The sequence below is a fragment of the Alexandromys fortis genome, unplaced genomic scaffold (assembly GCF_014885135.2).
Source record: "Alexandromys fortis isolate MF-2015 unplaced genomic scaffold, M_Fortis_MF-2015_v1.1 scaffold_134, whole genome shotgun sequence".
NCBI lineage: Eukaryota > Metazoa > Chordata > Mammalia > Rodentia > Cricetidae > Alexandromys > Alexandromys fortis.
The window spans coordinates 4187394-4210934 of NW_026068007.1; the positions used below are offsets into that span (position 1 = coordinate 4187394).

General features: G+C 39.8%; 1 protein-coding gene across 1 annotated transcript in view; it reads right to left on the reverse strand.

The window, feature by feature from the left end:
* Positions 1-1896: 1896 nt before the first annotated feature.
* Positions 1897-23541, reverse strand: part of Ppil4 (peptidylprolyl isomerase like 4) — a 33655-nt gene continuing 12010 nt past the window's right edge. The window contains exons 7-12 of the mRNA XM_050161659.1: positions 21090-21214; positions 17800-17866; positions 17068-17179; positions 15743-15839; positions 12117-12264; positions 1897-3346 (exon numbers count right to left, since the gene is read on the reverse strand). Of these exons, the coding sequence (XP_050017616.1) occupies positions 3095-3346; positions 12117-12264; positions 15743-15839; positions 17068-17179; positions 17800-17866; positions 21090-21214 (801 nt within the window). The 3' untranslated portion in view covers positions 1897-3094. The remainder of the gene's footprint in view (positions 3347-12116; positions 12265-15742; positions 15840-17067; positions 17180-17799; positions 17867-21089; positions 21215-23541) is intronic.

The window sequence follows — 23541 nt, forward strand, 5'->3', positions numbered from 1 at the left end:
TTCAATGCCAGCGTGAAAAGAAAACACGCTAAGAAACCCTACAGAAGCCAAGTCGATACGGGAAACATGGCCACTTTAGCTATCTATATAAGCAGTAGTAACACAGATCCAAGCCCGCCCTGTATCTAGTCACGGTAGTTCACAAATGCTATGATTAGAAGTCACAATTAATTCAAAACCACCTGGTGAGGCTGTGTGTAGTGGTGCACACCCTTAATCCTAGCACTCAGAAGGCAGAGATAGGCCTGGGCTACATAGTGAGCTCCAGTTCAGCCAAGGCTACAAAGTGAGACTCTCTCAAAAACAAACAGACATCACCTGAAGTCGCTGGGAATGGAGCTCAGTTGGTAGAGAGCTTGCCTAGCACACACGAAGGTTCAGTCCTCAGTGCCACACAAAATAGGCATGGTGGTACACATTTATAATCCTAGCTCTCTGGAGGTTGGGGCAGGAGGATTGGAAATTCAATCATTCTCAGCTACCGCAGTGAATTCAAGGCCAGGCTGGGATACAAATGATCCTGTCTCCATAAACTAAAAAAAAAAAGGGGGGGGGGAGGAGATTGCTGAAGACACGGTTCAGCAGCTAAGAGCAGGCTGTTCTTCCAGAGGACCTCAGTTCAACTCCCAGCACCCACATGGCAACCAACTGTCTGTACCTCCACTTCCACAGGATCCAACATCCTCACACAAACATACATGCAGGCAAAACACCAATGCACATAAAATCATTTAAAAATAATAATCAGTTGGGCAGTGGTGGTGCATGCCTTTAATCCTAGCACTCGGAAGGAAAAATGCAGAAACAGGTAGAACTCTGTGAGTTTGAGGCGAGCCTGGTCTACATAGCTAGTTCCAGGACAACTAGGTTTGTTGCACAGAGAAACCCTGTCTCAAAAAACAAAAACGACAAAAAAAAAAAAAAAAAAATTATAATGATAAAAGAAATCACCTGGTGAAAACCACAGCTTCTCAAAAGGAAATTCTTGTATATTATCTTTGGGAATGTGAATTATTATAGCCACTATGGAAAACAGTAGAGATATTTGAGTTGGGGAAAACTTTGAGGATAGTACTATTATGATCCAGCAATCTAACAGATTTCAATTGGTATGCTGAAAGGCTGTATGTGGTCCTAGTTCACTGCCATATTAGTTACAACAGCTCAGACATAGAATAGATCTATTGGCTAACAATATAACACACTGAGAAAATATGTCATAAATACACAACAGGCCAATTCTGTTTATCCTTTAGGAACAAAACTGTCACTTGTAACAGCACGGATGAACTGGGAAGACATTAATACTGAGTGATATAAGCCAGGCTCAGAAAGATAAATTCTATGTGACCTCATTTTTATGGGAGGAAAGTCTATAAAAGTAGAATTCAAGAGTGAAATGATTGGCAGATGAACGTGGCTTGAATAACAATGGCCTCCATAGGCCCATAAGAAGTGACATTCTCAGGAAGTGTGGCCTTGTGGAGGAGTATGACACTGGGGGCGGGCTTTAAGGTCTCAGATGAAGTGTGGCACTCTCTTCCTGCTGCCTGCTGATTCAGATGTAGAACTCTCGGTTCCTTGTCCAGCACGTCTCCCTCCATGCCGCCATGCTTCCCACCACGGCAACGATGAACTAGACCTCAACTGTCAGCCAGCCCCAATTAAATGCCTTCCTTTATAAGAGTTGCTGTGGTCATGGTGTCTCTTCACAGTAACAGAACACTAAGACAAGGGATAAAGGAGATTTGGGTCCAAGGCTGTATGTTTTTTACTAGATGAAAGGAAGAAATGTCTGAGAAGTACTGCAGAGAGTACAAGCTACAGCTAATAATAATGGAATAGATTTCAAAATCCCCGAGAGCAGACTTTGGCCAGAAGAAAAAAAAAGTGAGCTGATGCTTGTAAATAAATTTACTCATCCCAGATATGAACACATAACACACACTACACCTCCATAAGTACATAACATTACTGCCAGATGTGTAGGGAAAATAAAACAGCTTCTCAAAATTTGTGACAAAGGACATTTTACCCTGAAACGCTTGTGTATAAATTTTTACCATTTCAATATTCCAGAGCTATTAAATCAAGTCTCAGCTGTCAGTAGGTGAATTCTCACTGTTTCCAGCTCATCTCTTGCTCATTCTTCCAGACCACACTTTAGAATCATCTGTGAGAGCAACACTTACAGCTGTCTATCCAGGATGGCTCTGTTTCTTCATCTTGGGTGTATGTGCATGCACAATTGTGTGCAGGTACGTGGAGGCCAGAGGTCAGTCAGGTGTCTTCCTCAATCACTCTCCATCAGTTTTTGAGACAAGGTTTCTCACTAGCCCCGGAGCTTCACCTGCTCCTGCCTCTCCAGCGCTGGGATAGAAGCATGCACTGTCAGCCTGGTTATGTGGTCCTGAGGATCGGAACTCAGTCCTATGCTTGTGAAGCAAGCACAGGGCAGGCTGAGCCATCTTCCTAGCCAGGAAAACAATTTCTTACATAACTAAGCCTCTTCTATTGGTGGTCAAGACTATGTACAGCAATGAAGCAACAAAGGCCCACCAACAGATCAACTGCCCCATATCCATTACAACTATGTAACAATAAAAATGAATCAACTCTTAAGAAAAGTCACAAAAGTAAACATATATTGTGTCATTTTTATAAAATTCCAAACCATATGAAATTAACAGCAAGGTAAACACAACTCAGAATGATAAAATCTGGAGGAAGAAAGGACATGAAACTTCCATAGCAAGCAACCATCTTACACTACGGTCGGGTATACAATTTACTATGTTTTATGTATTATATACAACTCTATGGACTTCTATGGTATGAAATGCTTCATTTAAAAAAGGCTGGAAATATGAAAGATGTTAAATATGAACAATAACATGTATGCACAACAATAAAATTTGTATAAAAAGTATACACAGAAAATGCCCACTCTCTTCCAGTGCCCCACACCCTCAGTGTTAACCTGGAGGGCTGCCCATCAACATGGAGGCAGGCAGAGTTAGCTGTGCCAGCAGGAACTCTGAGTGTCTGCGAGAGCTCCAAACCTCCTAGCCACTCACTTCCTCTTCTTCCCCTCTCATCTGTACTTAGATCTTTCTTTGTCTTTGGATTTTTTTGGACTTCTGCTTCGGTCTCTCTTTCTGCTCCTCTCCCTTTCATAGGGATCTGTCTGGTACTTGGATTTGTGGCTGTTACTATGGTGACCATCCCTTTCTCGAGATCGGCTACGACTGCGGTTCTGACGTCGGTCTCTCTTTTCACTTTTCTGTTTCTCCCAACAGCTTTCTTCATCTTCATAATGGCCAAAGCCCATTTCCCTGTAGATATCCTGTCAAAGAAATGCGGTTTTAACGTTGGTCAGTAAAATGATCATCTGTGAGCACCATCAATTCATAAAGCCACGAAGCCATTAGCAAGTCACTGCAACAACTCAAATCCATTTTTTAAAATTCACTTTATTTTCTGTGCGTAGGTGTTTTGTCTGTCTGGATGTCTGTGTACGAGTGTTGGATCTCCTGGAACTAGAGTTACAGTCACAGCCATCTGTAAGCACCATGTGGTACTGGAAATTGAACCAGCATTCTCTGGAAGAGCAGCCAGTGCTCTTCACTGCTGAGTCATCACTCCAGCTTTCAAATTCATTTTCATTTTTTTCTTAGGCAGGTTCATGCTATGTGGCCCAAGCTGGTACTGAACTTACACGTCTTTAGTCCCAGCTTCTCTCAGCCACCTGCCCTCACAGCTTCAGTGTGTACTACTCCTAAAACTAGAATCTCAAAACTATATAAACACAAATAACTCAGAAAAGTTAACCATTTTTCTTTAAGAGCAATCTTTAAAAAAAAGTTTTTTACATCTATTTCAGTTGAGCTGAGGGATCAGATCTAAACATAAGGAACTGACGTAGCCCAGCAAACTCTGAACAGGCCTTGTTTTAATGGCATCAGAGGCACAAACGCAGGCCTTCACACATGCCAGGTAAATGTTGCACGGTACCCCAGTCCTAGAGCAACACTCAATGCTCTCATCACATACAATCCTATTCCACTTTCTCACTCTCCACTTCCCCAAAATATGGTCCCATCACTGAGCTGCAGTGAAACTACTGAAGTTCCCCTAACAATTCTACAAGATGTCACTCAAATAACACAGCTAAGCCAGTCTGTAGGGCCCTGGTCTCCCTTATTCCTGGGGTGCATGGGTGGGAACAGTTTATAATGAGTTCTCTAAGCTTCCTGTGTGTTTCTGTGCTATCCCTGCCCCGCCTGGTGGTTAGCTGCAGGGAATCTTCTCCATTGTTAATATGGTAATTTCCCACCTGCCCGGGCTGAGAGATCTTTGTGCTGCAGTTCGGTAGATAAGGACTTCCCAAGTCTGAATAAAGGACATTCCGCTAGACTCCTTTCAAACGACCCTGGTCTCTCTGTGTCTTTTGTTCAATCTCCAGGTCCTTCGCCCAGACTTGCATTCGGTACAGTGGCGTGCGCAAACTGTACCGAGGGTGTAACACCAAAACCGGGTGTTACACCAGTCAAGCTAAAATGAAAGGAAAATAGACACTACAAAAGTTGGTGTGGACAACACCAAAGCCCCCAAGAGGCTGGCCTTGAACTCACTCTGTAATCCAGGTAAGCCTTGGACTCCTGATCTCCTTGTCCCAGCCTCCTAAGTAGCTAGAATTTCAGGCCTATGTTATGTTACCACACTTGCCTCATTTTTTTAATTACTGAGCACACATTCTATTAGTCCCCTACCGCTGGTTAATTTTAAAGTGCTCTCTAATGTCATCTCTTTATGTCTTCAAATACATTTTACATGTTCAAACTAGGCTGATACATGATGTGTTAAAACTCTTACTGAAAGGGGCTGGAAAAATGGCTTAGTGGTTAAGGGAACTTATTTGTCTTCCAGAGGACCTGAGTTCATTTCCCAGCACCCACAAGACAGCTCACAACTGTCTGTAACTCTGACTGGACAACCATGGCAAAACATCAATGCACATAATAATAAATAAATTAAAAAACAAAAATATTTGTTTAAAAAAAAACCTCTTACTTAATATGTCAGACATGATGGCACATGCCTTTAATCCCAGCCCTGTGAGGAGGCAGAGACACGTGGATCTCTCTATGAGTTTGAGGCCAGCCTAGTATACATGGCTCCAGGCCAGTCAAAACTACATAGTGAGATCTCCTGTCTTTCCAAAAAGAAAATATCTTACTTTCCTATCCTTAAAAGTGAATTAAGAAACAATCTATTGGGCTGGAGAGATGGCTCAGCGGTTAAGAGCATTGTCTGCTCTTCCAGAGGTCCTGAGTTCAATTCCCAGCAACCATATGGTGGCTCACAACCATCTGTAATGAGGTCTGGTGCCCTCTTCTGGCCTGCAGGCATACACACAGACAGAACATTGTATACATAATAAATAAATAAATATTTAAAAAAAAAAAAAAAGAAACAATCTATTGGGCTCGAGAGATGACTCAGAGGTTGGGAGCACTGGCTGCTCTTCCAGAGGTCCTAAGTTCAATTCCCAGCAACCAACCATATGATGGCTCACACCCATCTGTAATTCAATCTGGTTCCCTCTTCTGGCATGTAGACAGAACACTGTATAAATAATAAATAAATAAATTTAAAAAAAAAGAAAAGAAAGAAATGACTAAGAGACCAATTTGGGGCTGGAGAGACAGCTTAGCAGCTAAGAGTACCTGTTTTAAAAAAAAAAAAGAAAGAAATAATCTATTGTTGTAAAGATAGCAAAAATGGGTCTGTCTGGGCTGGAGGTACAGGGGAGACATATTAAAGTGCTTACTGAGCAAGCCATAGCCCTGAGTTCAGTCTCCAGTTCACACCCCCAAAAGATGGATATTTGGAGAACTGAGAACCACTTTGACTACCCAACAGGCAAGCTGCAGCTAAATACTGCTCAATTTCCTGTAACCCAGTAAACCCAAACTTAACAGCACAAAGCCACTTATGGAACTAAGGCAGAAACAAGTGAGCGCACCCTTAGCAAACTAGACTCTGTCAGCCAACAACAGCACACAGCAACATCTGCTACACCTACAACCCAACCTACTGAAGTTCCTGTGAGTAATTATGTCTCCCAGACTACAATAGAAAATACCAATGTTGAGCTTTCTTACAAAGAAAAGAAATTAATATAGCTATATTGTCAAATCAAAATATAAAACCCCCAAAACTTACTTTAATGTACTTAATGGGGAAAAGGTTAGAAAATGATAATCAGAATCTAACCCTTTGATAGTTACAAACACATTAAATTATTTTTAAACTTAAAGGGCATGTGTGCGTGTCAGAGGACAGCTCCCAGCAGTTGGTTCTTTCTTTCCACATGCTAGGCTGGAGTAGCATGGTCCCACACCGGTCCTCGAGCTTCTGGGAGACTTTCCTGTTTCTGCTTTCCGTGTCAACACAGGAGTACAGGGAGGATAAATGTGTGGCACCAGAGCAAGCGATTTTTTTTTTCTCCTTCTTTCTTTTTAAAGGGAGTTCCGGGAACTGAACTCAGGTCATTAGATTTGCATGGCAAATGCTTTTTACTTGTTGAGCCATCTCCTCAGCCCTTAAAATTCTTTTAAAGCTGCTAACAACTTTTCTTCCTTTTTACCACATGCCAAAAGAAAAAGATTGCCACTGTAAAGTTTTAAGTAAACAGAAAGCTGACTAGGGAGATAGCTCAAGTCATAAAGCACCTGCATACAAGTGCCTGAGTTCAGATCCAATCTCCCATGTGAAAACTTAGACAAGATGACATGTGCCTGTAACCCTAGCACTGTTGGAATTGTGACCAACAGATCCCTGGAGCTTCCTGGTCAAAGAGCTTAGTCAATCACTGAGCTCTGAGTTCAGGAAGAGATGCTGTCTCAAAGAAAATAATATGAAGAACAGAGGAAGACACTTAACTTGAACCTCTGCTCCCCCACCACCACAGATATATACCTGCACACAAATATAAGCACAAAAACATAAACACAAAATTTAAAATAGCTCCCCCCCAAAGTAGGATAAAAAGATTCCTAAAACAGAGGAGACGATGGCCTTAAAAATAATCAGTCTTCTCATTTCTTTAAAACTCTGATTATCTCAAATGTTTATCTTGGGCCTGGATTCACTGAAGATATCTAAGTACAGGTTTGAACACCTGTAGCTAAAAGCGATATGGGCTTCAAAGGTTTTCATAGAAAACATGTTAAACATTCATAGGAATGTACTACAATGATTATTTTAAAAGACTGGGGTGATCTAGACTAAGCAGAAATTAAGAGAAAAGAGGAACACTATGGAGATGACTGAGTGGGAATGCCTGTAAGTCCAGCACTGTGTGGAATGGCACAGACAGAAGGATTGCTTGAATTTCTTGGCTACCAGTCTAGCTGCAGGTCTGATAAGAAGCCCTGACGTAAAGGAATAAGCTGGAAAGTGATAAAGCAGGAAACCTTGATGTGGGATTCCCCTCTATATGCTGTGATTACCACTAGTAAATAAAGGAACTGCTTTGGGCCTATAGCAGAGCTATAAGGAAACACAGCTAGCGGGGAAAACTATACAGAATTCTGGGAAAAAGGAGGAGGAGTTAAAAGCAGTGATTTAATTAATATGGTTTCTGTGTTGTGATTATTTCAGTTCTGGGCGGCCAGGACAAACAAGCAACCTCCTTACTACAAAATCTGACATCCTCCATTAGTCTCCAGAGCACATACCCTACATATACATGCATACATGTACTAACATGCACACACACAGACAATAATTTTTAAGGGGGAGTAGATTCTCTGATTAGACGGCATGGATACTGGACTATGGGCCAATTCTACTAGAATAACAAGAGAATTAACGAAAGAAGACTGAGAATATGTTCCTGGTTAAAAAAAGCCAGCAGTAGACTACTTAGGAATGTAAATCTGATCTAAACTATCGCTCCACTGCTTACTATAACTACAGGTCAGTAACAAGCTTCTTCCTTTACATTTTCTTCATTGTGAAATGGGGATAAAAGAGCTTTCCTCACATTTTAAGAACAAAAAAAAATGAGTTTATGTTGAGCAGTGGTTGCACACACCTTTAATCCCAGCACTCGGGAGGCAGAGACAGGTGGATCTCTGTGAGTTCAAGGTCAGCCTGGTCTACAGAGTTCCAGGCTAGGATCCAAAAGCTACAGAGAAACCCTGTCTGGGGGGGGGGGGGGGAGGGGAAGAGGAGAGAGAGAGAGAGAGAGAGAGAGAGAGAGAGAGAGAGAGAGAGAGAGAGAGAGAGAGAAATGACTTTATTGCTTTTATCTTTATTTATGCATGTGAGAAACATTTGAAAGAATGGACAGATATAGTTTAAAATCTACAGCAGGAACCGGGTGGTGCTGCAGGCATTTAATCCTAGCAGTTGGGAGGTAGAGGCAGGCAGATCTCTGAGTTCAAGGACAGTCCGGTCTATAGATTGAGTTTCAGGGCAGCTGTCTATACATAGAAACCCTGTCTTGAAAAACCAAAAATAAAATAAAATTTGTAACAGGATATGAGTGATGACAAAATTTAAAAAGTTAACAGGCTATAAAAAGGAGAGAGATTATGCTCATGTTAGATGACACTGAGGGGTAGGAATGTATACTGTTTAGGAGTATTTATCAAATGTATATTTACTAAAATATTTTTAGCTCTAGAGAGATACTGAAGACCTGTATTCCTATTTCCAGCACTCACACAAAAGCCAGGTGTGAAATACAACTCTGTAACTCTAGCATTGGGGTTGAGGAAACAGCAGGATTTTGGGAGCCCCTCCAGCCAGTCCGTCTAGGCAAATGGCAATACCAACTTCAGTGAGAGAAATAAGGTAGAAAGCTTACACAGCCAAGTGTGCTTAAACATCCATGCTAACACCCTTCTACACACACAGAGAAAACACTATTAAATGATGACCAACAATAAACACATATTCATTATAAGACAAAAAAAGGGGGGAGGGATGGCATGGGGTTCAAGCCACACTTGGTATGTGTCCTAGGTTCTGTAATTTTTCCTTTAAAAAAAAAAAAAAAACAAAAACAAAACTCAGAGCTTCACTATGTAGCTCTGTCTGGCTTCAAACTCTCCCTGAGCCTTCCTGCCTCCATCTCCCAAGCACAACAGTAGATGTGCACCACAATAGTGTCCAGTTAAATTTTATTTTTGAATCTTACTGTTTTAAAAACTACTAACCGTTTCATCTAAGCTCTTGGGAGAAGAAGCAAAGACAGGTGAATCTGAAGCCAGTCTGATCTACATAATGAGTTCTAGGCAAGCTAGGGCTACACAGTGAAACCCTGTCTCAAAACAAAGCAAGCCATAAAACAAAACTATAAATCAAATATAAATAAATATATGTGAGTGTGTATATATATATATATATGGATTGCACAATCCATTAACATGAAATAGAAAATGAGACAAACTACCTGAAACAGGAACCAAGCTAATGACCTAGCCACAGGGAGAACTATTGTTAAGTGGCTGTAAAGCAGCACCTTGACAGTCCTAGCGGAAGAAATGCGATTAGCCAGATACAGGAAACATTTGCACACACCTGCCCACACTTATTGTAACAATCTGTCTGTGAAGGATTATCTCCTTTCTCAAAGAAGGAAACTGTGACTCAAAGTTAATTGTCACACCAAGGGCAAGCAGTGTAGAAATGTCACTCTTAGCTCTAACAGCAAGAACTTAGCTCTGCTTACCCTAGCCCGTCTCTCCACCTGTGTCTCTCGCTTTACATTTTCATGCTCCTGTGTTCCCTGCCTCCGCACTTTAGTCTGTTGAAATCTCTCATTCACCAGGATTGTCGGAAACGACTAACATGAGGTAAAATAAAAGCACAAGCTAGGATGGAATGGCTTTTTTTTCCCATTTAACAAAGAACCAAAATAGACTAGAAATGATTTCTTTTCATTACCACTGTTAGGAAATGGGGTGATGTTTAATTAATGATTGCTATTTTTATTTTACACCTATAACATAGACAGGACATAAACTTCAAGGGCTAGCTCACACCTGTCATCCTGCCAATTGGAAGGTGAAGGCAGCAGGATCAGGAATTCAAGGACAGCTCCGGCTATATATCAAGTTCAAGGCCAACCCTGATTACAGGAGACCCTGTCTATAAACAACCAACCAAAGGAATCTTCAGATAGCAGTGCTGCACATAAATACATGCTGGCCACCAACATTTATTGTAGCAGCATTCACAATAGCTAAGTTATGGGCACAACTAAGTGTCTAACAACAGAGGAACTGATAAGGAAAATGTGAATATCCACAATAAAAACTTTTTCAGCCATAAAGTATGATGTCCTAGGTAGTAAATGGATGCAACCAGAAAATCATATTCAGCAGATTTAGTCTCAGAAAGATAAATTGTGTAAGTTTTCTCTCATTTGTGGCTTTATATTTTATACAGTCATATATATACATATATATGTATATAATATATGAAATTGTCTAGGTATTAGACAAGGGGACTAATGGGAAAGGAGTGGAGGGAATATTCACAACAGAAAATATATACTTGTGGGAGCTGGAAAGATGGCTCAGTGGTTAAGAGCACTGGCTGCTCTTCCAGAGGTCCTGAGTTCAATTCCCAGCAACCACATGGTGGCTCACAACCATCTATAATGAGATCTGGTGCCCTCTTCTGGCCTGCAAGGATACATGCAGATAGAACAGTATATATGTAATGGTCTGTCCTGTCCCTTTAAGAGACAAGATCCGCCCACTCCCTCCCTGTCCAGCAGGGCATCTTCTTTTCACTTACAGTCCCAGCTCCTTCCTTTCTGTCTCTCTCCTGAGGCAGCTGCTGCAGTGGCTCACCACCCGCACCCTGTCTCCTTCCCTCCCTCCCCCTCCTCGGTTTCTTTGCTCATCCCACTCCCCCCCTTCCCTTCCATAATCCACTAAATAAATATCTAACCTCACTCTGCAAGGGGTGCCTATCGGGCTGTCTCTCACCCACCCGGGACTGTGGTTTCTCGTGGAACTGGCTGCCCTGCCGAGGTCTCTCACCCTGCCTAGGACCCATTGGCCCTCATGGCCACTAGGGGGGCTCCCTGCTTGGGATCTGGCTGCCTTCGTGACCCTGGGTGGTCTAGGGACCTGCTGCCCGCTGCAGCCACTTGGGGATCTGTGCCGTTTTACTTTTACCATAACAATATACATAATAAATAAATAAATCTTTTTTAAAAAAGAAAAAAATATATGCATGTAAGAAGAGTTATACGAAGATTAAGGAAGTGCAGAGATTGTGCCTCAGATAGGAGTGCTGACTATACAAGCAAAAGGAACCATGTTCAAATTCCTAGAACTACATAAAAGCTGGACAAGATCACAAGCCTGAAATCACAGTGCTCTGGAGAACGGAAAGGAGGACTGCTGGGGCTCACTGGCTGCCAGGTTTAGTAAGATCCTGTCTCAAGGGAGTGAGATGGACCAAGTGTCCTCCTCTGGCTTCCCTGCATGCATACCCCATGGACATACACTATACACAAACAGACATAGACACAGACATACACATACACATGACTTAAAGTTTTTAAAGTGCTAAGGGGTTGATAGATGGCGCAACACTGAAGAACATTTACTGCTCCTTCCAAAGGACCCATGTTTGGCTCCTATCACACACAAAACATTGGCTCCTAACTGCCCGTAACTCCAGCTCCAGGGGATCCTGTTCTCTCTTCTGACCTCCAATAGCAAGATCCTGTATTTAACAGGCATGCATAAATTAAGTAATAACAACAAACCTTTTAAAAAGTGTTGACAAATTAGGTTAGCAATTGAGAAACAATTTTTCAGCATAGCCATATTTTTTTTTATGAAAGTAAGTATCCGTAGGTAAGGAGATCACTCTTGGTTAAAATGTAGAAATACATAATAAATTCTGAAAACAATATTTATACCCTGTAGGATACATTTTTTAAAATTAAGGCGCATTATCCTGCATGCCCATTCTATAGCTCAGAGAAGGAACAGTTCAAATTACACCACCAAGATGTACTGTACAAAAGGAAAAATATCAATTTCTTCATAATTAAGCCTGAATGTTAGAAATACCTGATTAGGATTTTTGATTGGCATATATTCTTCATCTTCCTTTTCTTCAGAGCAGTGACGGGTTTTCTTTTTGTGTTTTTTACTGGTGTGTGAGTGACTTGACTTTGAGTCTTCTGGCTGCTCATCTAGTATAAGATCATATTTTGCACTTACATTTAATTAAGGACAAACAGGATAAATAATGGAAGCAAAATATAAGAAATATGGTAAACAAGGGAGGCCATAAAACTAAATGTAACTTAAAACAAATAATACCTGAAAGTACAGAATACATTTAGAAAACAAGTAATACAGTCTTCATTACGATCAAGAGAAATGAGAGGAATCCTGGCATCAGACAGCTAATAACCACTTACTTATAAGTGGAATAAAAATGTATTTGTCAATAATGAAAAAACTTAATTTAGAAAATGAGGCATGACATCAGCTAGAAAAACTGAAGGTATTACGAACCCCAAAGCCAGAGGCACTCTATAGATAGAAGGTGCATTGTACAACTCTTCTCAAGACAGTCAGAAAGTTAGCAATAAACAGTGACCAGTGACCATGAGGAAATTCTTTTAAGAACTTATAGCAATTAAAACTAAGTTACATGAACACAGATATATATATTAGAGCCATTTTTAATTATCAGAAAATGGGAACAATATTTAATAATACATAATAAAATACATTTTAGTATCATAGTATGATATAATATAAAAGGAGTTACTAATATTTCTTTTAAAGGCTAGGAAGGCCTATATGTAAATTAAAAGTGAAAAAGCTTAAGTCAACTACTGTATGGTTCATCCCAGGAGACAAAGCAGGCAGATTTCTGTGAGTCTGCATATGTAGCAAATTCCAGGCCAACCAGAGCTACACAGTGAGACCATGTCTCAAAACAAACAAGCAAACAAAATGACATAGACAGGAGGGATGGCTCAGCAGTTAAGAGTACTAGCTGCTCTTCCAGAGGACCTGCGTTCTGTTCCCAGCACCCATGTCAACTGGATTACAACTGCCTGTAACTCTGGCTCCAGAGATTTGGCACCTTCTTCTGGCTTTCAGGTACCCATATTCACACATGCACATACCTATCCATAGACACACACAAAAAATCCATAATTTTTAAAAACAACTTTTTAAAAAACTTCATAAATATTACTATTTGTAATCCCAGCTACTCAAAAAGCTGAAGTAAAAAAAAAATTAGTCTGAGACGAGCCTGGGCTTTTACAAAGTAAGATCCTGCCTAGGGAAAGAGTGGTTCCTTACATACACAAAACAGTGATTTTAATTTCATCAATCTTTATGAAAGATAAAGGCTTGAAAGGAAAAAAACAAAAAGTGCCATTTGTGTATGTGACAGAAGTGAGCAAATCTTTTCTAAATTTATATAAAATGTTACTTAAATTTTAATTGGACCCAAGAGTGTAGCTCTGTGGTAACATGCTTGGTATCATGCAGAAAGCTCTGGGTTTGATCCTAGCACACAATATAATAACAATAGTAGTAGCAGCAGCAGCAGCAGTAGCAGTAATGTTTTAAATCAAAATATGCAATTTATCTAATGTAATTTTAAAAAAAAGCCTTAGAAGAAAGCATAAATTGGGCATGGTGGTACATGCCTTTAATCTCAGCACTTAGGAGGCAGAGGCAGGAGAGTTCAAGGCCAGCCTGGTCTATATAGTGAGCTCTAAGACAGCTACAAAGTGAGACCCTGTCTCAAAAAATAAACTAGGAGAAAGCAATAAACCTCATGTAAAAATAATATCGATTTCTACAATGTGCTCTGAAGGCTGAGCTCTGAACTGTGACGAACATGAGGAAGCCTAACACACGAGTGCTATTTAGTTGTATCGGGGACTAGAGTCAACACAGACATGTCCTTTAAGGACCAGAGTCTAATGTCTGGTTTTTTTTTTTAATGTTTGTCCTCATAGTGGCACTGCTTAGGTTTCCCCTATGCATATCCCATATACACATAAGATCAAAAAGTTAATGATATCCCTTCTAGCTTTCCACAAGATGGCCAGAGATGGACCATCAGTCCCGTTATTACTTTATTACCTACAATTTCTTTCCTCTTTTATACTATGCCTGATTATTTCTAGTGTTCTTCAAACTAAAGGTCATAATTCAACAATGAGCTGTAGAATTTATGGTTCATAACTAGCAATTTTAGAATCACACAGAATAAAGAAATAGAGAACAGCACTTCCAGAATACTGTTAGTTAGGATGCAGCTGAGTGGTACAGTTGCCTCATATGTGCAAGGTCCTGGGTGGAATCCCCAGCACTGTCAGAAAAGCAAAAAACAAAAAACACCCCAAAAACACCCACAAAACTTATTAAGATTTTGTTTCACTTGTATATGGGGACTGGGTGTGTATAAAAAAGAGTATATATGCTTGCACTAGCGAAGATATAAACTTTATATTTTTAAGATGAGGTTCTTACTAAGTCACAAGCCTAATCATGCCCCATCTTGAGTAACTGGACTTCACACATGCACTCCACCCTCTAAGCTTTCTAGATGGTGGGTAAAGGAAGTAGTATGAAGGGGTGCAGTAAGCCCAATAAGTAGAGTGGATGACTAACACTCATTAAAACATTTTGGGGCTACAAACTTTAAATAATACATTGACTTCCTTAGGGTCAGAACAAACTCCATGGTAAACATCTCTGCTTTATGCTCTGTATCTACACTTCCTTTATGGTCCTGTACCCTCCCCTTCTTAGTGGTCAGACAGATGTGAGAATAACATCTGCACATATTCATCTATACCTTTTATGATCCTGAGCTTCAATCACATGCCTTCTAATATCCTTTCTTTAGGATCAACCTCAGCTCGTTGGTCTGGCTGCCTGAGAAGCTTCTTAGGCTGATACTGTCTGCCCCCTTCAGACTCTAACACATCACAATGCTTTGTGCACTACAGACAGCAACACATTTTAAAGTGTGAAAATCTAAAGGCCAACCTGATACTCATCTCTCCTTGATGAATACTTGGAGAAGACATGCCTACATAACACAGGAAAAGAGAACTTCTTTCCATCAACAGAAATGAGGAAACAAAGATGCCATAGTGTGGAGTGATAGGTTTATAATGGGAAAATCTGTCGAACAAATAAAAATGACATAATACAAACAGTATGTTTCACTGCTTTTTACTTGTCTCAACTTAAAACTTGGAAGAATCCGAATTCTATGGTCAAGTCAATAGGTTGTTGTTCTTAATCCTGTAAATGTCAACTATTGCACTGAACAGGAAGAAGCCTTAAACAAATGACAATGTATTATGCAGAAAAAAAGCAATCTAATTATGTGACAGAGAACCATAAGATTTTGTTATCTAGATAAGGAAATTAAATATAAGAGAATGAATAACACAAAACATTAGCAAATACAAAAATAAAAAATTTACCTGAAGAGCATTGGATGCATAGGAAAGTATTTAATATAAGAGTAGGAGGTAAACTATTTAGACCCAAGGTTTCTTTCAAACCTAACTTTCTCCATAATACAAAGTATAATAAAAAAGCAAAGTCTGGGAGACACTGAAAAGCTATAACAGCAAACTGTTCCTTCACAAATGATCCATACAGTGGATGGATGTGCATACGACTCTTGAAAAGGATACTCCTGTTTGGGCTTTACTTTTTCTTTCAAAACCAAATTGGATGGTTTATCCTGTTCCTTTTCATACTCCTTGAAATCACTCTTGGTATATTTCCCACCTATTTATTAAGAAGAAAAAGAATTAGTATCACATAATGAAACACCAGTGAGTTTATAACTCACAAAGGGCTACTGTATAAAAGGCACACATTGGGAAGCAGAAAAAGTAAAGGACAAAAGTACGATAGCAAACCTGTCTCTGCTGTCAGGCTATGTTCAACTTTCTTGGTAGCCAAATGCTGCCATCTACTGACATATATAAATATTACAACACCCAACTGAAATACTCATGCTACAGTCAATCAGAGCCACTAAGTCAGCAGCTAACACTAATCCTAAATAGACTTGTAATTTCCCCACATAATACTGTAATTATAATATGTAAGAAACACAAACAAAAGGCCACTCTGGCAAACAGTACAGGGACAGACACCACGCTGCTTTCCGCCATCACTTCTATCAAGAGCAAGTCAAAACTCATTCTGGTGAGACTGGTGAGCCAAGACGGGACAGGTTTCTCCTTCAGCCACAAAAGAAGCTGACTCTTCGGCATTACGATCTATTGTGAACTAAAAAGTTCTCTTTGTGGAGCAGAGAGAAGTATATGCCCTCTAAGCAGTGGACTGAAAATGAATTTGACTTTCAAACGGGAAGACAAAGGGTGAGGCACTGGTTGGGTGTACTGAGGAAACATCAGCATGGCTTCTGGTGAGGTGAAGGCCATTGTGAAGAAACAATGGGAAGAAGAAAGTTCTTGACAAAAACCAGATATTTATCTGGATTTTTATAGGCCTTAATAAAAAAAAATCAATTCATTTTCACAAAGCACTCAAAAGAGCACAATCATGTATTTCAACAGCAGGGAAGGAGTCACAGAAACAGGGAGAGCACAGGACCATGAACCAAGTCATTTCTTCCTGCAGAGATCACAGATTCCAGTGGGCCTTCCAGTTGTCAACTCTACTGATTTCTCCCTCTTCTAACCCCCACCATTGACCAACATATAATCCTATTTATTATTTTTAAAATGCAGTAAAATCATGGAAAACAGATTATAAATGGAATAGAAAAAGTGATCTTGAGGCTGGAGTGATGGCTCCATAATTAAGAGCACTGCTCTTGCAGAGGACCTGGATTCAACTCCTAGAACCCACATGATGGCTCCAGTTCCAGGGAATCCAATACTCTGGTCTTGGCTGGCAGCAGGCATACACATGGTGCACACACACACACACATGCACACCTGAAGCAGAACATCAATAAGAGGAGATAAACTAACAAACATACCTTTCCCTTTCCATTTAACCTTTGCAACAGACTGGCTAAAATCCACATGTATTCTCCTGTCGTCTATAAGTACATTGTCCATTTTGAAGAATGCTTTCTCACAGTCTTCTTCCTATTAGTGATTACAAGAAAAATCAAGCATGAATGTTTACAGGAAAGATTTCTGCAATTAGAACAAATACTGTAAATAAAAAGGCTGTTATTACCAAAATTAATATTCAAATACTTTTTTATTCCAGATATTAAATGCATTACATCTCAACCCCAGTAATAACATTTTGAGGCTCCATCTCCATTACCTCCATTATGTCAATGAGAAAACAGTAGAGTTTAATGAGATATAGTACACAAGTAGCCAAGGGTCAGAGCCATCATTTGAACTGAGGCGGTCTGACTGTAGTGGACACACATACACTTACATCTGGGTGATGCAAGTCTACAGTTACAGTTACTCAAAACTAAAAATACTATTTCCCCAAAGTGAATGTTGTCTTCATAAACTTGGTGTTAAAAGTAATTCAGCAGGGGTTGGAGAAAGCTCAGCATAGTAGAACCCTTGCTTAGCACATACAAAGAACTGGAGCTGGGGCGGGCGGGGTGGGGGGAGAGTCCTCTAGAACCAAACAAAAACCTCTGGTGAGCCAGTATGACATCAGCCAAGGCAACACAACAAGAACTCATCCTCAAAAAATAACAAAAACCAGAATCAGGTATATTTAGACTATGACATACCTTTTCAAATTCAATAAAAGCATAACAAAGGGATTCTCCTGTTTTCCAATCTCGGATAACTTCACAACTGAAAAAATAATTTTTTTTTGAAAAGTCACTTAAAAAAAACAAAAAAACATTTTCTCTAATTTTTCAGACCAGAACAAAATAAGTCAGTTATTAAACCCACAGATGGCAAAGTTTTCAGTAACAACTCTATTTAAACACACACACATACACAGCCCATTACTCTAGTAACTGAATTATTTAAATTCTATTCCAAATACACAAACTAGGTTATAGTTGGTGGAGATGGGGGCAGGCTTCCCTTTAACAAAATTAAACTGCTAAATTCTTTTTATCTTAAAATTATTTTGTTTATTTTCACATTTTTGAGGCAAGGTCTTCTCGTGCAGCCCTGGTTGGCCTGGTACTCATTCTGAAGCCCAGGTAATCTCAAACTCACAGCAATCTTCCTGCCCCAACCTTCTATGTACTGAGATTAAAGGCATACACTATCATGTCTCGTAAAATCTTTAAATCATAAAGTCTTTTTTAGTTCAAACATGAAGACTTAAAGAATATGTTATACTTATTAGTATGTTTATGCTTTTGAATGTGATACAAGAACCCACTATGTAGCTCTAGCTAGTCTGGAACTCACTATGCAGACCAGGCTTTGCTTGCTATAGAGATCTCCCGGCTGTCGTCTCCCAAGTGCTTAGATTAATGGCATGAGCCACCATAGTTTAGGCTTATGCTGTGAGTTTTAAAGTAAACAGTGTTCAAATACTATAAATACAGGTACCACACAAAACTAATTCACTAAACAGTATTAAGAGAAAAGGCCAAGAAGGAAGAACTGAAAGAAGCTGGCTTATCTCTCCCCATGTATCATAAGGACCATTTTAAAACATTAAATGAAAGGACATCCTAACCATAGGACATGTTGATCAGTGAGAAAATCTGACTAGCTTTGCAGATTTTCACCTTAATAATATAGGAGAGGGGCCATGAGATGGTTCAGAAAGCAAAGGTACTTGCTCTGGGGACTGATGGTCTGAGTTCACTCCCTAGAGCCCACATAGAGAAGAGAACCATCTTAGCCAGGTGATGGTGTCGCACGCCTTTCATCTCAGCACTTGGGAGGCAGAGGCAAGCGGATCTCTAAGTTTGAGAAGAGCTGGTTTATGGAGCAAGCTCCAGAACAGCCAGAGTTATACAAAGAAATCCTGCCTCAAAAACAAAAAAAGGAGAGAGAACTATTTCCTGTGAGCTGTATATTCTCTAGAATGGTAGTACTAGCTTGTTTTTAAAATAATAATAATAATAATAATAAATAATAATAATAAATAATGGCTGGAGAGCTGGCTCAAAGGGTAAGAGCACTTGCTGCTCTACCAGAGGACCTACGTTCCACTCCCAACAACACACTAGGTGACTCACAACTATCTCTAACTCTAGCTCTGGGATCTGATGCCTTTTTTTACCCTCCAAGGACACCCATACACATGTGGCATACTCACACATACTTTTTAAAAATAATAATATTTAAAATAAATACTTAATGATAATATAGGGAAAATTAACCAAAAGAAAAAAATTTTCACTGGGGTGGTCTGGTAGTTTGTGAAGTGTTTGTCTTGAATGCATGGGGACCTGAGTATGCAGTGATGTGAGTTTGTAATCCCTAGATCCCCTAGGACTCAGTGTAGCCAGCCAGCACAGCCTACTTGGTGAGCACCAGCCAGTAAGAAACACTGACACACACACATACATACATACACACACACACACACACACACACACACACACACACACACACACAGCATGGGGACCTTGGGGGAGGGTTGAAGTGGGGAGAGGCATGGAGGGGAGCAGAGAAAAATGTAGAGCTCAATAAAAATCAATTAAAAAAAATTTAGACACTGCTTGAGGAAAACACCCAAGGTTGTCCTCTGGTCTTTACATAACTGCACATGCAAAATAAAAATAAAACCCACAGGGCTGGAGAGATGGCTCAGAGGTTAAGAGCACTGTTTGCTCTTCCAGAGGACCTGAGTTCAATTCCCAGCAACCACATGGTGGCTCACAACCGTCTGTAATGAGATTTGGTGCCCTCTTCTGGTGTGTGGGCATACATGCCAGCAGCACATTGTATGCATAATAAATAAATCTTAAAAAAAAAAATAGATGTTGAGACCCCCATCTCAAAAAAAAAAAAAAAAAAACCCACAACAAATCACAATTCTATGCTTTTGAGGTATGGTAATGTTAACTTGTAATCCCAATACTCATTAGTGTGGAAGATAGATTCAAGGTCAGAGTAGGCTATGATAGTGAGACCTTGTCTTAAAAACCTCGTGCACATGCACACATCATACACACACACACACACACACACACACACACACACACACACACACGGGAGGGGAGGGGAGGGGGGAGGGAGGGAAGGGAGGGGGAGGGAGGGGAGGAGGAGGGTGGGAGAGAGGGAGGGAGGGAGGGAGGGCGAGCGCTGGACACAAAGCTTAACTGATCAAAGAGTTTGTCAAGTAGCCAAAAGCCCTAGGCTCAATCAACAACCACAGAAACGGAGTGTGGTAGCCACCTATAATCTTAGCACTCAGGAGGTAGAAGCAGGAGAATCAAGTTCCAAGTCATCCTTAGCTACATGTTAAGTTTAAAAAAATAAATCCATAAAACTTGGTAATAGCGACATAGGCTGCTAATAATTTTAGGAGTTAAGTTAAATGAGATAAATATTTTAAATATTAAGGCTGTTGAGAGTATTATACAAGTAGATAAATTGCTCAACTCATATTTTACTGTGAATATTAAGAATTGAAGAATCACTCAAATATTTAATTTGTGCATATATCTGAAAACATACTTTTCTTTTCTACTGTTGAAATACTCGCTTGTAAAAATCACCAATATGAAATTCACCGAAGAGACTGGGAACATGTCTCAGTGGTAGAGGTTTGCTTAACAGGCATAGTACCCTAGGTTTGATCCTTAGCCCCACAAAAAAAAATTAATTCACTCAAAATCGATAAACTTCTCAAAAATGTGTAATTAGAAAATTCTGTTGAGTGTTGAGGCATGGGGCTTTAAGTCCTAGCACTCAGTAGGCAGAGACAGGAGGATGTCCATGAGTTCAAGCTCTGTGTGGTACATAGAGAAAACTGCTGGCCATCTAGGGCTACAAATGAGACCCTATTTCAAAATGACAAAAAAATAAAACACCAATCAATCAATTAATTAATACCTAGATATTTCCAAATCTCTTTTATTAATCCCAGAATTACCTTCTTATTGGCCCAAATCTTGAGAATATTATCTCCAGGTCCTCATCTGTGGTCACTGGATTCAATTTACACACAAATAAAACATTTTCTGGAGGTTTAATGTCTGCATCAGGTAAGTCTCCCACCTAAAGTTATAAATAATCAAGCATACAAATCAATTCCTTTAGTTTCTCTTCTAAATATTTTGTCCAAGCCCACAACACTGATTTCCTAGAAGCATCTAAATTTACATCATGAACTATAGGTTCAGGGTGAAAAGAAAAATGTAAAAAAACATTTCAAGGGCTAAAAAGATGACATATGGAGTAAAGGTGCTAGCCACAAGCTCAGTGACCTGAGTTCAATTCCTAGGGCTCAGATATATCAGAATATGGCCCAACAATGGAATGGTAGGAGGGTTCTGAGCATTTGTGAGAAAGCTCCAAGAAACCAAGACAAGAGCCTTGTGACCTCAGTTTCTTCAAAAACATGGAATTGTTCTTAAATTGTACTTTCATGCCTCTCCCAGGTGCAGGGGGCAGGAGTGAGTTTACTTCAGATTATTCATTATAACTTGGCTATTGTTATTTGTCTATATGTCTATATGTTATATACGTTAGGTGTACATGTGAGGGTCTGAGTGCTATGGACAGCAACTGGTTCTCTGCTTCCACTAAGGATCCAACTTAGCTCATCAGGTGGCAGGTGCTCTTACTCACGGAGCTAGCCCCAGTGCTTTTTATTGTTATGCCTCATAACTATGCTTTACACCTTTTTTGGAAAATAATATATCAAATACTTTAAAAAAGAAAAATTGGGGATAATTTGGGACTTTTGAAGCCAGGATAGATCTGGATTCCTATCCTAGCTATTACCCTTTTGATTTCACTGCATTTGCCTTTAAAATGGAAATTGTGCCTGGTGTTGTGGGAATCTAGGTTCTCAGACGATGGGGCTAGGAGGAACACAAGTTTATGTTCATGATGAGCTCCAATAAGAGTCTGTCAAATAAATTTCAAAAGTAAATATACAGATGGAAATTGTGGTATTGCTTGATGAATTAGCAGTAATGATTTGTAAGTATCAAGTTAGGTTAAAAAATATTAGCTATTAATATTGTTAATACCAGGAAAAATATAGTATCAGACTTTTTAACTGAAAAAATATAGTACATTTTGTTTTTTGTGTGTATGTGTATAAGTACATGCATGTTATGTCTTTCCACCATATGTGTTTACTATAAAGGTGGTCGGACTGGGAGACAGAGCCATGAAGTGAGGTCTCATGCACAGCCAGCTTTATTCACAGCATCAGGCAATTTGTACCCCAAGTGTTTTTATTTTTCCTTTTCTGTTTTTTTTGAGACAGGGTTTCTCTGTGTAATAGCCCTGGCTGTCCTGAAACTTGCTCTGTAGGCCAGGCTGGTCTGAAACTCCCAGAGATTAGCCTGCCTCTGCCTCCCAAGTGCTGGGATTAAAGGCGTGCACCACCACTTGACAAGATCATGTATTTTTTTCCCCCTTTGGCTATTCCTTCTCATAGTCTAAGATGTTTACCATATTAATGAATATATTATTTAGTTTTATTGCTAAATTCTTTAAAAATATGATTATGTGAAATCTAGTCTTCTGTGATTTGTAATACCTAGTTCTTTCCATACTGCTTTTCAATAGGGAACCACAATTTCTACATAGTTTTTCCCTTAAAGGTTCAACCTTATGCCTTTTCCTTTATGCAGACTAAAGTTAAGATCAAAGTCAGCTGTTGCACTAGTGTGTCAGAGCACACTGTATGCACTTCCTGCTAAAGCCCACAAAGGGCAGCAGTGAGACAGAACCATGATGATGCAATTTATTTCCTACAAGCATTTTGTGGGAAACAATATTCTACTATATGTATTTGAAAACTCTGAGATCATCGTGTAAAGAATCGTCTACTGAATAAACATACCGAAACTAAAATCTTTGAATTCAGAAACAGAAGAAGCTACAAAGCCATAAATCTGTTCAACAATTTTGAAGCCTGTCAAAGGCAACAACAGCTTATTAACTACACCCAATGACAAGGATCACAGCCAGGCAGCCAGGCATGGTAGCACACTCCAGGCTACTTGGTAGGCTGATGAGCCTAGTAAGACTAGCCTGGGCAGTATAGTAAGACCCTGTCTCAAAAAAGAAAAGAAAAGAGATAAAGAGAGAGAGATCATAATGCAAAAGAGAAGAGTTAATAAAAATCTATAAATGACAAAAGAACAAATAAGAAGTTCGTAGGGGGTAGGGACAAAACTTGCAAGAGACTGGGGAAATGGCTCAGTGGTTAGGAGCATGCACTAAAAGCTCCTAATTTCTTTCAGAGAACCTAATTTTGGTTCCCAGAGGCTCACAACCACCTGTAACTCCAGCTCCATGAGGACCTGAAGCATGTGGCCTCCGTGGGTACCTGCACTCACACATGTACATGCAAACATACACAT